Here is a 19069-nt window from a genome sequence, read left to right as displayed (position 1 = left end):
AGGTACAGTTATTATAAAACCCAATAATTCCACTCCTAAGTATTTATCCAAGAGAAATGAAAACATGTTCACAAAATGACTTATATGTCACTGCTCATGGAAGCGGTATTTATAAAGGCCAAAATATTGGAAAAATCCAGATGACCATTAACTGCTAAACAGGTAAACAAATTGTGGTATATCTATGCAATGGACTACTCAGCATATAAAATGAATACTCAGCAATATAATAAAAATCATACTCAGCAATAAAGTGAAACTACTGAAATATATATCATGGGTGAATCTCAAAGCATTATGCTAAGTGAAGGAAGCCAGATACAAAAGGCCACCTATAGAATGATTCCATATGTGGGACATTCTAGAAGAGGAAAAACTATGGTAAGAGCAACGAGATCAGTGTTTTAAGGGGGTCAGAATAGGGGAAAAGACTGACTACAAATGGGCATAAGAAAGATTTTTTACAGCACCACCTACCAGCAGGCTGGTACGAGCCCTAGGACAACCTGGCCCTGAAACCAGCTGCCCCAGAACCCAACCCCACCCATGAGGCAGAGCCTGGCAGCCAACCAGGCCAGAGGCCAGCACCACCTACCAGCACAGTAGTTAGCCCTGCCACATAGGGAGCATCCCTAGAACATACAGCTCTGGTGACCAGAGGGGAGTGTGCTGCTGGACCCCATAGGACATTGCCTACATAAGGCTACTTATCCAAGATCAGGAAATGTAACCAATCTACCTAATACACAGAAATAAAAATAGAGAACTGAGAAAAATGAGGCAACAAAGGAATACGTTTCAAAGAAACAAATTAAAATGCCAGAAGAATTAAGAAAAGTGGAGATAAGCAAACTATCTGATAAAGAGTTCAAGATAGATCATAAAGCTGTTCAGTGAACTGAGGAGAATAGATGTAAAGAAATTTACTGTCACTGTTTGTAGATGACATGATACTATATATAGAAAGTCCTAAAGACACCACCAAAAAACTATTAGAACTCATCAGTGAATTCAATAAAGTTGCAGGGTACAAAATGAATATACTGAAATCTGTTACCTTTCTATAAACTAACAACAAACTATCAGAAAGAGAAGTTAAGAAAACAATCCCATGTACAACTGCATCAAAAATATCTAGGAATAAATCTAAACAAGGAGGTAAAAGACCTATACTCGGAAAACTGTAAGAAGTTGAAGACAACACCAACAAATGGAAAGATATACTGTGCTAATGGATTTGAAGAATATTGTTAAAATGACCATACTACCGAAGGCAATCTACAGATACAGTGCAATCCCTATCAAAATCCCCATGGCATTTGAACTAGAACAAATAATTCTAAAATTTGTATGGAAACACAAAAGACCCCAAATAGCCAAAACAACCTTGAGAAAGAAGAACAGAGCTAGAGGTATCATATGCTCTGATTTCAAACTATATTACAAAGCTACAGTAATCAAAACAATATGGCACCTGCACAAAAACACATACACAGGTTAATGGAACAGAAGAGAGAGCCCAGAAATGAACCCACACTTTTATTAGCAATTAATCTACAACAAAGGAGGAAAGAACACAAGATGTAGGAATAAATGGTGTTAGGAAAACTGGATAACTTTGCTAATGCAAAAGTATCAAACTGGACTACATTCTCACACCACATATAAAAATAAACACAAAATGAATTAAAGACTTAAATATAAGACCTGAAACCATAAAACTAGAAGAAAACATAGGTGGTATGCTCTTTGACATTGGTCTTAGCAATATTTTTTTGGATATGTCTCCTCAGGTAAAGGAAACAAAAGCAAATATAAACAAATGATACTACATCAAACTAAAAAGCTTTTGCACAGTGAAGGAAACGATCAACAAAACGAAAAGAGCACCTACTGAATGGGAAAATATATTTGCAAAGGATATATCTGATAATGGGTTAATATCCAAAATATACAAAGAATTCATACAACTCAGCATCAAGAACACAAACACCCTGATTAAAAAATGGGCAGATAACCTGAATAGATATTTTTCCAAAAAGATATACAGATGGCCAACAGATGCATGAAATCATTAATGATTAAGGAAACATAAATCAAAACCACAGTGAGATATTACCTCACACCTGTCAGAATGGCTATTATTTAAAAAAAAACAAGAAAACAAATAACAAGTGTTGGTGAGAATGTGGAGAAAAGGGAACCCTTGTGCACTGTTGGTGAGAATATAAATTCATGCAACCACTATGAAAAACAGTACGGACGTTCCTCAAAAAACTAAAAACAGAACTATCATACCATCCAGCAATTTCACTCCTTGGTATCCCTCCAAAGAAATCAAAAATACTAATTCAAAAAGATATATGCACCCATATGTTCACTGCAGTATTATTTACAACAGCCAAGATATGGAAGCAACCTAAGTGTCCACTGATAAATGAATGGATAAAGAAAATGTGATACATATACCTATATGTTCAGCAGAGTATTACTCAGCCATGAAAAAGAATGAAATCCTGCCATTTGCAAGAACATGGCTAGACCTAGAGGGCATTATGCTAAGTGAAATAAGTTAGATAAAGAAAGACAAATACTGCATGATTTCACTTATATGTAGAATCTATAAAACAAATAAACATAACCAAACAAAAACAGAGTCATAGATACAGAACAAACAAGTGGTTGCCAAAGGGGCCGAGGGTAGGGAGATGATGAAATAGGTGAAGGAGATTAAGAGGTACAAACTTCCAGTTACAAAATAAATGAGTCACAGGAATGAAATGTATTCCATGGAGAATACAGTCAATAATATTTAATAACTGTATGGTGACAGATGGTAACTAGACTTATCATAGTGATCATTTTGTATATAGATAGAATGAATCACTATGTTGTGCACCTGGACCTAACATAGTATTATAGGTCAGTTATACTTCAATTAAAAAAGAAAAAAGAAAGCTTTTTAAGGGATAAACATGTTCTATATCACAACTGTCGTCATGGTTTAAACATGTCAAAACTAATCAATTACATATGTACTAAAACTGGTACATTTTACTGCAAGTAATTCATACCTCTATAACACAGTTTGTTTTTTTTTTTCCAAGAAAAGAACCCTATGCTAAACTAATAAAAATTTGTGGATTATCTATCCTTTCAGTTTACTTAGCAAACTCTCTAAGGGACTAACATTCAAATACACAAGTGTAACTTAACCTAAGATTCTGAAACAATACTGACTAGATAACTTTGTTACTCAGAGGCCTCCATATATCTAACCATGTCATGACATCTACATCCAGTTGAACAATACAACATTCAATAAAGCACATTGACAATTTTAGTGAGAAGTTTTTAGTCAGAACATAATTTACTAGAACTCAAAAGCAGAAGCAAAAGTACCTTTACTTTTTTAAAAAACCCACACTAGTATAATTCGGTGACTCAATTTAGAGTTCTACACACAGGAATCAATTACCAAGAATTGTTTATACTCTATTTCAGGAATTTCAAGAGAAAAAATCCTCCATCTCAGAAATTCTTCATAAAATTTTCATGATAAAAACAATACATATCTACTTTGCTACTTAGTGTTAGAACACTGAAAGAACAAAAATAAACAGATGATGAGGATTAAATGTTTACTTACAATGCAACAGCCTAGTCAAAAGGTCTTTTTCATAATTTCATTATAGGTAATATATTAAAATTTTGACTCCAAAATATTTTGAAATAGCAAAATTATTTCAGTTTTTCTTTGTGTGTGTATGTGTTTGTGTGTGTGTAAAAAACAAGATAAAATTTTTAAATGAATAAAAAAATAATTTCTAGAGCATGCAGGGGAGACAGCACACATTCAGGCCAATCTCTAATATAATCTATGTAGCCAGTGCTTCACAATGAGCTTTGACTATCAAAATGATATTTCTCAGCATTCTAAGAGAAGTATAGGTAAGCTATAAACCCAGAAGCAATGTTCGAACCCACGAGAAAGAAAACGTAACATCGATTCCCAACCTGGAGTCATGCCTAGGGTATGGCATGGTATCTGAAAGCACCTATGTATAGTAAAACTTCATCTACAGCCATAATAACTATGATACAAATTTTTCTGTATCTAGATTATCACTGTGGTTAGTAAAAGAAAATTCATTTAAATACATTACTGTAACCAGAGTGGCATTTTGACATTACACATCTTCTCAATCAACATAGGACCACTACAATGTGTAAGTGCATGAAATTTTAACAACTTAAAAAGGAGACCTCATACCCCAAAAGATTAAAAATCACTGGTATTCATAACCCAGCAATCCCACTATTGGGCATATACCCAGAGAAAATCACAGTTCAAAAAGACACATGCACCCCAATGTTCATTGCAGCACTATTTACAATAGCCAGGTCATGGAAGCAACCTAAATGCCCATCAACAGACGAATGGATAAAGAAGATGTGGTACATATATACAATGGAATATTACTCAGCCATAAAAAGGAACAAAATTGGGTCATCTGTAGAGATGTGGATCGATCCAGAGACTCTCATACAGAGTGAAGTAAGTCAGAAAGAGAGAAACAAATATCGTATATTAACGCATATATGTGGAACCTAGAAAAATGGTACAGATGAACCAGTTTGCAGGTCAGAAATTGAGACACAGATGTAGAGAACAAACATACGGACACCAAGGGGGGAAAGCAGCGGGGGCGGCGGGGGGTGATGAATTGGATGATTGGGATTGACATGTATATACTGATGTGTATAAAATTGATGACTAATAAGAACCTGCTGTATAAAAAAAGAAACTGACATCTATGTTGATAAAAGAAAACAAATGTCAAAAGAAAAAAAAATTAGAATTTTATACTACTATTTTTATAGGCTATAATAAGTTTAAATATTCATTTTAAGTATGTAAAGAGATTCTGTGTATCTAAACATACAATACACTTAATGTGTACATATTAATAAAGACAGACATACTAAACTGCCTGTTCCAAATATATGTAAGAAAACCTTTCAGAGAAATTTGAAAGAATGGTTTTATTTATATACTCTAAGTTACTAAAATGATTTGTCCCAATTTTTCTATAATTCACACTTTTATTTTGGACAAAATACGGTAAAAAATCGTATGTTAAAACATAAGAAAAAATTATCCTGATCATGCAAAAGCACACAACAAAGAAAATAGATCTGATAAGCCCTTGGAAAAAAGTATTCAAGGCTAACTTGTTAATCTGATAAAGCATCTGCTATATTACCTAGTATGTCCCCAGAAAGGCAACCTATAAAAGATAGTTGTAAACTGTGCTAAAGCATTAAAGCCTTTTCCAAAGAACATGGGTAATGTGGAGCCACAAAACCAATGGGCAGCAAAGGAATAGGTAAAACAAAAAGAATTCTACCAGTCATTATAGTGTTATAATTACAAAACCCATTACCAACAGAAAGACAGTAATGCTAGTTATAATCAACTCTTCTTTCTGAAGCGTCATTCTGCCACTATCACTATCACTCCTCAAACATTCACATAATTGGGCCTTCCTTAAAAGCCCCCAAACTGCTCAATGTCTTCCCAATAAGCCCCTCACCAGCCCTCAGAGGACCTGAGTGCAGTGACCTCAGAGCCATCGGTCACGAAGTTAGACTCAGTCACCCAGTCACCTGATCCTAAGGTCACAGATACAAGAATTCTAATTCTCTCAGTGTAAGTTTTTTTCATACTGTTTAAGAAAAAATGTTTAAATATATGTAAAGCCCTTATAAAAACTATTAACAGCTATAATTTATTGACTACTGCACTGTGTTTTATGTACATTGTCACATCAAGCCTCCAACAATCCTACAAGGAGGATAGTGTTACTCGAGTTGGACAGATGTAAAAGCAGAAGACTGTACTGCAAATTGTCATCACCCAGGCAGCTGAGCATAATAATCCTACTCTCTTTGACTGCCAAAGAAGTTAAAACTAATCCTTTTACTATGGTACATTATATCATTATATATACTCATTTACACCTAATGTTCCTAAATACCATAAAATTTTTCAATATTTTAAGGTGGAAGCTATGGAGTTGGAAGCTTGGAAAATCTGAGGACCTTTAACAATGAAACTGAAGAACATCAGCCTCAACTAAGACACCTCTAAAAACATTCTGTCTAGAAATACTCCTCTAAGTCCCAGCATTGCTCTGGGTATACTCTAAATGCTCAAAAAATACTTGTTGAATGAATAAAATACTGTATGTTGTTCCCTCAAATGTCTGATTATCTCAAATGGATTATCCCATTTATATTTTTACTGAAAAAAAAATTTTTTACGCCCCAGTCAACGTCTGCCTTCATTTACTTATTAGTAAATCGCAATGATGCGGTATATTGTCAGCATTTTTTGTCTTTTATCATTTAATCATCTATATTTTTGACTAACTGAAACAGATTCATTCAATCTCATGACTTAGAAATATTTACAAATATGGAAAATGCAAGACAACTTAATCTTTGGCTTTTGGTAACACAGTACAAGCAAAAAAAACATTTCGCTGCTGTAGATACCAATTTAAAAGTACAATTCGTGGACACATACTTGAGTGGGCACTACTACAAACACAAAAGCATATGTCTATATTTAACATTCCATACTGGGGTAGCTACTGCCAGTCAATTAAAGCATTTTTTAATACAGAGCACACTTGTGAGTAGGAGACGTGATTTTTCCTGCACAGCTCATCTTTCATAAATATTATTCATGTACTACAAACATATATTTTAATGGCTCAAATTATTTTTCAACTTCCAAAACAACTTTTCCACACGCAGCAAAGGTTTCTTTCTAATACTGACAAAGCATTTTTTTTCTTGTAAAACAGTAAAAAAAAAAACAAAAAGGAATTGTTGGTAATGGAATTCAAACCACAGAACACTTTATAATGGAAAATAGGCTACTACTAAGGAAAAATTAGACTCATTTTAAAATTTTAATCTATTTACATACCAGCACAGAATATCCCTGGGACTTCACTTCTGACTATTATGGTCCGTACTTTCTTATCAGATTTTAAAGCATCCACAGCTTTTGAAAGCTAAACAGAAACAGGGAGGGTAAGAAGGAAAAGGGGGAAAAATCATTTTCAGATTGCTATCAACTCAACACTGTATCTTAATATTAGAAGCAAATAGTTTAATCTTTACACTCACCATTTTTATAAGATTTGTACTCAATGAATTTTTGGCATAAGCTCTGTTTATTCCAAGCACCACAATTCCTAGTTAAGGGGAAAAAAAAGAAAAAGTCATTTGAGTTAGTGATGTATTCAGGGTACAGACTCCCGTATACACAGCTAGTTGACTTGGGACTTAGGAATCTACCACCACCTTGAGGTTCACTTCAAGAGCTTTACCCTAATTTTCATGTTTACCTTCCTTTTCAAGCATAATTTTGAAGAAGTGGTATATATATTTATAAAATCAATCTGATGCCTAATATTCACCACTTTTCTACAGCCTTTTAGAGAAGAACTTTATAACAGCATGTTCCCTTCAACTCCTCTCTCCTTCAATACCACCAAGGTAATCTGCCACGTTTTACTAAATTTTACATCATTAAATCAGACTAACTAGTTGAAGGCCACGCTTACTGGTGAAAATTCTAAGTTACAGAATACTATTTAAAATACAGTTTTTCATCTTCAATATATACAGAAGTACACAATAGCTAACAATTCCTTCTCACAGGCGAGCATTGTGGGATCAGCTTTTTTGCTAGTACACCAGGTGTTAATACTCTTTTTGTCATACTACATAGCTTTCAGTATTTTCATCCTAGGTTTCTCTCCTGGCTCTGTCCCATGTACTTAACCTGAAGCCACCTCCACTTAGAACTCCAATAAGCAATTCAACCTGAATCTATAGGAAGTTCATTCTTTCTCCTACAAAGCCCAGCTCTCCCTCCTAACTTCCCTAAGCTTATCAGAGAGCATCATCTAAATCCAGCCTCCCATTCCAATTGCTATAGTCGGATCAATTTTCTAAAACCAATTCCATGCATAGAATTCACCCCGTTTAAAATCCTTTATTTCTTATTTGCAAAATACCCGAGTTCAAAGACCTTAATTTGATATTGAAAGTCCTCTAAAACCTGTACCCGACCTTCTTGCTCCCCAAGGAAACTCAAATTGTCCTTGTATAACAAAAATGCCTTCCACCAGGTTGGGCGAGGTGGGCGGGGGGGGGGGGGGGGGGGAGCGGGGCGGGGGGGTTGAGGTGGGGAGGGAGGGGGGTTGAGGGGGAGAGGGAAAGGGGTAATCCTTATTTGTAATTGGGTTAAACCAAAGACAACAAAATGTGCACATGCCTTCTCTATGCAAGAAACTGCTCAAACCCATTTTTCAACGACCTTAGGCTCACAGCAGAATAAATTTACAAGAATTCCCAATGATCTCAGTAAGGAGAAAATCATGAAGGAGAACTGGTTGCTAGGGCAAGCTCTGCATTAAACAGCTGAATGACCTTGGGTAGGTCCCAATACTAACGACAACAGCTACCACTAATTGAGTCCTTTATTATGTGCTGAACACTGTTCCCAGCGCTTTACATTTATTGACTTACATAATCCCCAAAGCAACCTAAGAGGTAGGTACTGTTTTTATCCTTGTGGAACAGATAAAATAATTGGGAGTTGAGGAGGTTAAATAACTACCTTCAGCTAATAAATAGCAATCTAACTCCACACTTGAAGGAAAAATGAGACTGTGCTACACTGTTCATGCTTTAGTTTCCTCAGAAGAAAACCAAGTGGTTAAGACTAGATATTAATTCATTCAAATGTACTGAGTACACATTATGGCGCTCAGCCCTCAAGGAACTATAGTCTAAAAAGGAAAGACAAACATCAATAAAAAAAAATCATAGAAATATACAATTCAAAATGCTTTGCATGCTCTGAACGGTGCTACAGTAAGTTGGAACCAGAACTGATATGGTCTGGGGGCAAACAGGGATAGACAGGGAAAGCTTATCCAAGACAGTGCTATCTGAGTTGAGATTGGGAAGATGAGTATTGGGGGAGAGGGGGGGTGCTGGATTACAGGCAGGAACAACATAGGAGAAATCACAAAATAGTCATGCCAGAAGGAGGAGGAGAGTACCCAATGAGAGGAGAGGTCAGCACCAGCCAGATATTGTCATTACAGGCCCCATTAAAAAATAAGGAGTAACCGTTGAGAGAGGTTTAAGTATTGTAAATACACTTATACAGCCAGTGGGGAGGATTCATTTCTATATTTGGAGACCATGCCGAAGTGTACAGGGCTAGACACTTCCAGGCACAAGCTGCAGTCCAGTCAACAGATAATAGGTTTGGCTGAGGTTAGTTGAGTCAGAAGTAGAAGGAAGTGAAAGGACTCAAGAGGTATTCAAGAGGTAAATGTAAAACGAGTTAATGACTGACTGGATTGAGGACTGAATGCATTGCAAGGAGGTATTAGGAGTGTCTAATAAAGTTTAGGCTTCAGCAATTGGATGAAAAGAAGATGACATTCAATGAGACAGAGAACCATAAAAAACACCGAGGTGAGGGTGCCGGGGGATAAGGTTCATGAGTTCAGTTTTGAATTAAAGTGAATCTGAAGTGCCTTTGAGACACCCAAGCTGGTTATCAACTCTAAGGGGACCGGCTAAGAATGCAGGCTCTGAGGTCGGACTGCTGGGACTGAAATCCCAGTCTGCCACTAGCTATGTGACACTGGACAGTTACTTAACCTCTCTGACCCTCAGTTTCTTACCCTGTTAAGTGAAGAAGATACTAATAGTTCCAAACTCTGTGGGACAGTTGTGAGGATCATATGGTAAGACATATGTGAAGCTTTCAACATCAGCATTTAATTATTATTGTCCCTTCTACAAACATTTTGATGCAATAATTAAAGTGTTACCATAATGAATAGATGCTAGATAGGATACTGTTGACATTATTACTAAATTGTAAAGTGCCATCAAAATGCTTCTACCATAGTTAATTCCAGTGGTTTTGGTCCCATGTTTGAGGCCTGATGTTTTGAGCACTTCTACCTCAAACAGCTGGAAATCAGCTCTGTAATTTAAAACGAATCATCCTGTGCCTAACAACAGTCCCACCAAATGTATCAGTAAGCTACTGATACCCCAAAATGGAATAAAACCTTACTTTATTCTGCAGGGCCTATTGTTTTCGTTTTGTAACTGCCCCACTTTATTTGACAATTAATAGCTTCTCAATAACTCAATTATCATGCATCCTCATCACATAACCTAGCCAAAACAAGTTTGCTAGGTTATTAAGGTTATTAAATTCCTGTTTCAGACTTTTCCTGTCTTTTGACAAAATATCATAAAATTCTTGGTGTATCTTCAACAAGTTCATATTACAGCATCAACCCTGCTCTACAGAGCTCACAAAACTGAAAGTTGAACAAAGTGACTCAGCTGGGACTTAAAATATATATATATTATATATGAATACATTTTACTCATACAAAATTGAAGTAATACACCCCAAGTGAAAGTCCTCCTTCCCTGGACCCATTCCATTCTCCTCCCCAGAGGTAGTCATAGCTATCTGCTGATATGTAACCTTCCACAAAATATATTTACATACAGAAAGAGTTGTGACCATAGTTTTGCTCATCGTTGCTATTTTACATAAATGGGACCACAGAGTATTTTCTGTTGGCGCTGTTCTACGTAAATAGGTTCATACATATTTCCTTTATTTATTTAATTTGGCCTTAAAGATCTTTCTACATCAAGACATTCCTTTTAATTCATAATATTCTGTGAAATGAATTTCCATTATTTAGTTTCCTTTTCATGAGCATTTTCCTAAAATATTGTAATGCTGCAATCAACATTCTTGAAGATTTCTTTTCTGTACAATAAATATCTCTCAGGTATCAAGAAGGGGAATTTCTAGGTCCAACAGAATGTGTATTCTTAAATTTTAACAGGTAACTCTCAAAAATACAGATACTGTCCAGCCAAATCACCAGTACCTATTTATTCACAGTAGCACATCTTAATAGAGCTCCAATTATGTGTATTACCTGCACAAGGACACTTCCTTGCCCACATATTTTAATATTTATATTATTACTAATTCTCAAAAAATATACAAAATCAATCTGAAATTAAGATCACTTCTAATATATTTTTAAACTACCTCTACATTGTACTAAGACACAACTGTACCAACAAATTAGTCTTACATTATACACATTAACTTATTTATAAAGAAATACAGAAGTTAGGACACTGGAACTCAGCTCCTTCAAGCCATTTAGAACTTTCTGTGGCAATTCTGTGTACCACTTTGTATGGAACCACCAGACTTTGTTAGACAAGATGCATGAGATACACTAGCATAGGATCTATTACACTGGAATACACAAAACTCATAACTTTACACACAGATACATACACTCTTTTCGAGTACAAGGTTTTTGACCTAAAATTAGAGGAATTCTAATAAATTCTGTTTCACATGGTACCCATCAAACAAAGAAAAAAAAAGTTATGTTAAGTCTAATTACATTCACTGCATTTTCAAGTATATTACTGGTAAGAGAGAACTTCCGTTTGACTTGGTGTCAATGAGAACTGAATCTCACAATTTACTCTGTCACCACCCTCTCCCACATCCCAGTAGAGAATTATTTTGACCCAAAATAAATAAATAAATAAGGCACGGCTCATTTGTGAGAATACCACTTCCGCTCAGTTGAAAATTTACCTTGGCATGTTATCCTTTCTTCAATTCAGGCTATTGTCTCAGTCTCTTATCATATACAAATAAGTTTGGTCTGTTATTACTAACCCAATACTAGGTTTTATTCTAATATCCCCTTATGCCAACTGTTTTTTATTTTCCGCTACTTACTTTGTAGAATGGCTTCTAGTCTTCTTACTTCTCTTAAATCCTAACTTATTTATATTTTAATGATCACAGCAGGAATATTATATATTGAAATAAGTTATTTTGCCATAAATTACCTTTTGTTTTATTAAAGATTTTTTTAATTATGTGTGTGAGCTGCTTACATTATCTATACATTTCATCTCAGGTCAGTAAGGGGACCTCATTAAACATGTTATTGAGAATCACTGGTCTACCGCTCAACACTGAATATTATAAATCTCTGACAATATATGGGAATATAACATCATTATGTATCAAGTTTCACCTAATTTTATGAACCAAAGTTGAGTTAATGAAGTTTAATAATCATTTGTCATTTGTTTTCTGAATTAACTGTTCTATTGTTTGCCTATCTTATCAGAGTTGTCTTTTGCATTTCAATTCATAAATTTTTAGATTACAGACATTAATCCATTATTTATAAAACAGATCTTTTCCCTATCATTCACTTTTAAAATTCAACTTGTTTATGGTATTTTTTTGCACCATCGTTTTAACTTTTTATATAGCATATTATTGCCTTTGCAACTTTCGGGCTTAGTATCTTCCTTAAAAAGGGTTTACAATGAAAACACACATCCACACAAATGCACCAAAATGATCACAGCAGCATTATCCAAAATATTCAAAACGTGGCTACAACCCAAATATCCCTCAGCTGATGAATGGATAAACAAAATGTAGTATATCCACGCAGTGTAATATTTGGCCTAAAAAAACCAACAAAGTATCAATAAACGTACAACATGGATGAACCTTGAAAACATGTTGAGTGAAAGAAGCCAGTCACAAGGGAGCACATACCTTATAATTCCATTTATATGAAATGTTGAGAGGAGACAAATCAGAAGGGACAAAAAAGGTCGATTAGTGGTTGCCTAGGACTGGTAGAGATGGAGGGATTGAGCAGGAACAGCTAAAAAGTGTGAAGTTTCTTTTTGGGGCAATGAAAATGTTCAATAATTGATTGTGGTGATAGATGCACAACTCTGTAAATATACTAAAAGCCATTAAACTTTACATTTTAATAGGAGAATTTTAAGGTATATGAATTATATCTCAATTAAGCTATTTTCTTAAAAAAATTAAAAAAAAAAAACATGGCAACATTCACTTAGACCTAGAAATAGAGTGAAATTACCAGAGAACCATGGAGTGAGGATGAGGGCAAAAGAGAAGGTACACATTTGTGGTGGAGTGTGAAAGGGAGCCAAACCCTTATCTTCCACTGCAAAAAGTCAATAGATAGGTAATACCTAAATTTGAAAATTCCAGAAGTAGAAACACATGTATGTTATTTCAAATGAAATAACATATGAAATAACATGTACCCCAAAGAATCAGCCAAAGGGTTTTAAATAACTGCTTCTGGAGTATAGGAAATGGGGTGGAGGAAGGCACTGCTAGTTCTCAAAACAAACCATGTTAAATATTGGTCACAATACTAACTGTATAGGTAATTAAGAAAAAGTATAACTAAACCAATTAAAACAAAATAAAGGAGCTCTCTACCCTAATGTTTTGAAACAATTCTCTAATACTTTCTCCTAACATTGATTACTTTCATTTCTGCTATTCTCAGCTACGCAGGTGTCTTATTTTCTCTGAAATGCATAAACATTTTTAGCTAGCACCATTCATAAAATAGTACCCTATTTTCTTTCTGATTTCAAAAATCAAACAACTGTATACTAAATAACTATAAAAATCACTCTCTGGACTCTCTGTTTTACTGTCAATTTCCTGGTCCACTCCTATTCTAATGTTCTGCTACTTTAATTATTATAACAATATTGTATGTTTTGTTATCTAATGTACAGTAAGCACCACGTCTACCAGCTATTATTTTTCAAAATGTCTTAAATATTCTTAAACACACCTCTTTTCAATGAAATTTAAAATACACTGTTAGGATATTTGTTGTTTAATATTTAGGAAACTAACATATTTAAAGTATTAAATCTTTCCCTTTATAACGGAGCAATGCTGCAAATTTTCAGGTCTTGTTTTTTTCCTCAATAAAGACTTAAGAGACTTCATCTTGCACATCTTCAAAGGCTATCTGTTGCCCCTTGTGAATGCTTTTATTTCTATATCAGTTATATTTTCTAATCACATGTTGAGAGGATGTGGAAAGTTTAGTGCTATTTTATATGAACTTTTTCTGGCAAAATTTATGAAATATTAATAGACTTTTAACAAGTGGTTCTCTTCAATTTTCTAAGACAACAAGCAATCATTACCTGGAAATATTGGCAGTTACATGGTCTGCTCCAATGTTAATTTCTCATTTCCTTCTCTTGCTGTTTTACTTTAGCTAGGACTTCAAGTCCAACATAATATTAGCAAAAATAATAAGTTCCCTTATTTTATCAATGCCTTTAATGAAAATGTTTCTAAGTATTTCACCATTTAGTATAATGTTTGCTATGCATTTCTAATAGCTTTTTTTCAAGTTGGGGAAATTTATTTCTACATTCAAACTTGCATTTTTAAAAGATCACTCAGGCCACAGTGCAGAAAACAGATTAGAAGCAAGAATATACTAGAATATACTAGACCAATTTCCCTTATGAATACAAATGTAAAAATCCTCAACAAAATACTAGCAAGCCAAATCTAGCAGCCATGACCAAGAGGGACTTATCCCAGGAATGCAAGGGTGGTTCAGCACAAAAATCAATCAAAGTTACACACCACAGGAACAGAATAAAAGAAAACATTTGAAAGCTACATGATCATCTCAACTGATGCAGAAGAAACACTGGACAAAATCCAACATGCTTTAAATGATTTTTTTTAATAATTTAAAAACCTCAACAAACTAGTAACAGAAGGAAACTTCCTCAACCTAATAAAGGGCATTTATAGAAAACCCACAACTAACATCATACTTAATGTTAAAAGACTGAAAGTCTTCTCCTTAGGATAAATAACTAGATAATGATGTCTGTTTTCACCACTTCTATTCAATGTTGTACTGGAAATTCCAGCCAGGGTAATTAGGCAAGAAAAAGAAATAAAAGGCATCCAGACAGGGAAAAAAAAGAAGTAAAATAATTTCCATTCACAAATAACATGATCTTATACACAGAAAATCCCAATGAATCCACCAAAAACTATTAGAGCTAATAAATGAACTCAATAAAGTTGCGTGATACAACATCAATATATAAAAATCAGTTAAATTTCTATACACTATCAATAAACACTCCAAAAATGAGATTAGGAAAATGATTCAATTTGTAATAACATCAAAAAAATACAATACTTAGGAATAAACTTAATCAAGAAAGTTCAAGACTGTACACTGAAAACTATAAAACACCATTGAAAGAAATTTTAAAAGACCTAAGTAAATAAAAGTTTATGATCAATTGGTTTTTGACAAGAATACCAAGACCATTCAATGGTGCAAGACTTTTCAACAAATAGTTGTGGGACAACTAGATATTCACCCACAAAGGAATGGAGTTGGACCCTTTCCTCACACCACATACAAAAGTTATCTCAAAATGGATCTAAGAGCTAATACTATAACACTCTTAGAAGGAAGCAAAGGTATAATCTTCATGATCCTGGATTAGGCAACAGTGTCCTAAATATGACAACAAAAGTACAAGCAACAAAAGAAAACACAGATAAACCAGACTTCATCAAAATTACCAAGAAGTGAAAAAACAAGCCACAGAAAATATTTGCAAATCATACATCTGATATGGGGTTTATATTCAGATTATATACAGAATTCTTACTATTCACAACAAAAAGACAACCCAACTGAAAAACAGGCGAAGGAGTTGAATAGGTATTTCTCCAAAGAAGATATATAAATGAAATGAGGCTCAACATAATTTGTTATTAGAGAAATGCAAATCAAAACCACAATTAGGTATCACTTCATACCCAATAAGATGGCTGTAATTTAAAAAAGGAAACAAATAAGCATTGACAACGATGTGGAGACATAGGAACTCTCAACCATACTCTCATATTCTCATACAGTTTGGTGGTTCCTCCAAACACTAAACATAAAATTACCAGATGACCCAATGATTCTACTCCTAGATACCTATCCAAAAGAATGAAAACCTATGTTCAAACAAATAATCGTACACAAGTATTTAGCTGCATTACTCATAATATCTAAAAAGTAAAAATACAAAATGTGCTATATCCAGTCAATGGAATATTATTCAGCCATAAAAAGGAATGAAGTGCTGATACATGCTATAACACAGACGAACTCTGAAAACATTAGGCTGAAAGAACCCAGACACAAAAAGCCACATATCGTATGATTCTACTTCTGTGAAATACCTAGTATAGGCAAACCTGTAAAGACAGAAAGGAAATTAGTGGTTTCTGGAAACGGGGGGGAGGGGGAATATGGAGAAACTGACTAAAGAGCATGGGTTTGTTTTGAAAGTAATAAAAGTGTTCTGGAATTAAGACAGTGATGATGGCTGTACAACATGGTGAATAACCTAAAAACTACTGAATGTACACTTTGAAAAATTAAAATGGTAAACTTTGTATTATGTGAATTTCACCTACAGTTACAAAAAAGAAAAAAAAAAGTATACTGGGGGATACCAAACAAGAGGCTACTGCAGAGATCCAGATGAGAGATACAGCACACAGGCTTCAGGCTGTGGAGTGGAGATGGAAAGCAGACTGCTTCTAGAGATATACTGAAAGCAGTACCAACATAACTATTACCAATAATATTATAAACCCTGTTTATATTCAATCTATAGATAGAGCAATGGACAACTGTAAGAGAACAAAATGTAACTATCATAAACTTTGATGATATAAAGTTACAAATGACAGAAATTGTATGGTTAGAAGATGAAGGATATAGAACAGCAAACATTTTCTGAACTTACACCAAAAAAGTCCAGATACTGTCTATAAAAATAATTATAAAGGTAACAAACCAGAAAGTGAATAAAATTATCATTCACAGCAAAGACTCAAAATATAAGTTTAAAGTCTTTACTTTTATGAAACGGTTTGAAAGTTAACAGATGACACCCTTCCATAGTGTTTTTTGTTTGTTTGTTTATTTTACCATGAGCATATATTGTTACTTTAGAATTTTGTAGACCTCAATAATTTAACTATTTTTACTAACAAATCACTTGTAATACACAAAGAACTGAAAACCACTGACAGAATAGTTTTGATAAACCACATATAATTCAGTCTCCTTAAAATACTACAAAAGTAGTAAGAACTTACAATAAAAACATAATGAACTAACCCAGAACTCCTTCACATGAACAAAAGGAGATATGTAATTTTTATAATACCCAAATTTTAGAAACAACGTGGAAAATCATTAACAGATGATGACTGTAAACCTAGAAAACCCAAAACAATCAAATAAAAAACTACTGCAACAAAAGAGCATTATTTAGAAGACATGAAATTAAATATCCAGATAAAATAGCCTTCATATAGAAGGAAGGAAGGAGAGAGAGGGAGGGAGGAGGAGGCGGGGGGAGGGAGGAAGAAAGGCAAACACACAGAAGATATATTTGAAAGAAATCATCTCATTTTTATGAACAACCAGACAGGAGGCAGGATGACCTGGGGTACACTTAACATAAATGTGCAAACCCTACTGGTGGGCACTTCTAAAACTCCCCTTAAAAAAAAAACAAAATAGAATTGCAAAAATGGAAACACATACCATGTTTTTAGGTAGAAAAGAAAGCAGTATCATAAATATTTCCCTAGTTTTAAATCCAACACAATGTCAATAAAAATACCTTTTTCTGAAACTATACATGGAGATTCCAAAACTCATGTGGAAAAATAACCATGCAGGAAGAGCCAAGAAAAAAAAAAAGAAAGAAAGAAAGAGCAAAGGTGAAGGAGGGAATACCTAGCCCTACCATACACTAAAACACAACACAGCTTTAATCATAAAATAATGTAGAAGTGCAACATCTACAGAGACCATAAAACAGAACAGAAAGACCAGATGGAAATTTAGCTCATGATAAAAATGCCCCTTCAAATCAGTGGGGTAAAGATGAATAAGTGGTGTTGGGACAACTGGATACCCATTTGGAAAAAGATAAAGGGTCTGTATCTCACACTGCCATGATAATTCCTTTATTTTTACATTGGTGGTTTCAAAAGTGGTGATTTTCTATCATTCCTACCATTCTTCTATAAAAACATCTTCTTCCCTACCCCACCATCTTGAGTAATCACCATGGCTTCATGGATTCTTTATTCAAGGTGCTATAATGCATTATCACTGTATTTTTTAATGTTCAAAGCCCTTGTAAGCTTATATCCTGACATGTTCCTTTCAGTATTTAACATGTTTCTATGTCCTTCTGACATGTTCCTTTTAGTATTTGAACACTTCCTTGTTTTTTGACTCACAAAGATATTCCAGGCTCACCTTTCACTTTCCCTGCTCCAGACCTGAAATCAGACATTTCTCCAAAGAGCTCTGGCTTCTTTCAGTGGGGGAACAGTCTTTAGAAACCATAATCTGGACATTAGATATGTTCACTGCTACTGTGGTATCATTCCTTTTAGACTGTTTCAATGGTCAGAATAGGAAATAAATATAAACATGTACATATACAATATACTTATGGTTTTTGTAAGTGTGTCCTGATAACTCTAATTCAAATCCAAGGCAACAGGTTTCTTCCTCACCTTCCCCCATCCCATATTTGTACTTTCCCTCTCCTACCACAGTGAAAAGTCTGTTTCCCAAGAACAACATTTTTTTCATTTACTCTATCCTATAATAAAAAGGAAACATATTCAGAATTATTAAGCCCAACTACTGCTAACAACAGACTACTAAGTAAATTTCAAGATTCTTTTTGACTCATAACTAATTGATCTAAATGATAACAACTTATTCAAAACAATAATGCCAACCATGTATGGGGTGACTGTACCTGTATGGGGTGACTGTACCTTACAGAAAAGGGTAATAAATGACAGTAATGTTATAAGGAATGGGAGGAAAGAAATAGGAATATGCATTTATACCATTACCACCATGGAACAGTATAGTGTTATTAAAAAGCAGGCGTGGATTAGTTGTAAATATATATCGCGAACAACAGG

The 19069-nt window shown here is 34.3% G+C and overlaps 1 protein-coding gene across 2 annotated transcripts in view; it reads right to left on the bottom strand.

The window, feature by feature from the left end:
• Positions 1-19069, bottom strand: part of AUH (AU RNA binding methylglutaconyl-CoA hydratase) — a 164192-nt gene that overhangs the window by 136873 nt on the left and 8250 nt on the right. The window contains exons 2-3 of one of the 2 annotated variants that reach the window (XM_081237695.1): positions 7204-7271; positions 7001-7088 (exon numbers count right to left, since the gene is read on the bottom strand). The exons of the other annotated variant lie outside the window; for it this stretch is intronic. Coding sequence (XP_081093821.1) covers positions 7001-7088; positions 7204-7271 — 156 coding nt within the window. The remainder of the gene's footprint in view (positions 1-7000; positions 7089-7203; positions 7272-19069) is intronic. 2 annotated transcript variants of the gene reach the window in all.

The sequence above is a fragment of the Mesoplodon bidens genome (assembly GCF_964165515.1).
Source record: "Mesoplodon bidens genome assembly, chromosome: 6".
Taxonomy (NCBI): Eukaryota; Metazoa; Chordata; class Mammalia; order Artiodactyla; family Ziphiidae; genus Mesoplodon; species Mesoplodon bidens.
Note: the sequence above shows the minus strand (reverse complement) of the source record. Positions and strands in the feature narration are given on the sequence as shown.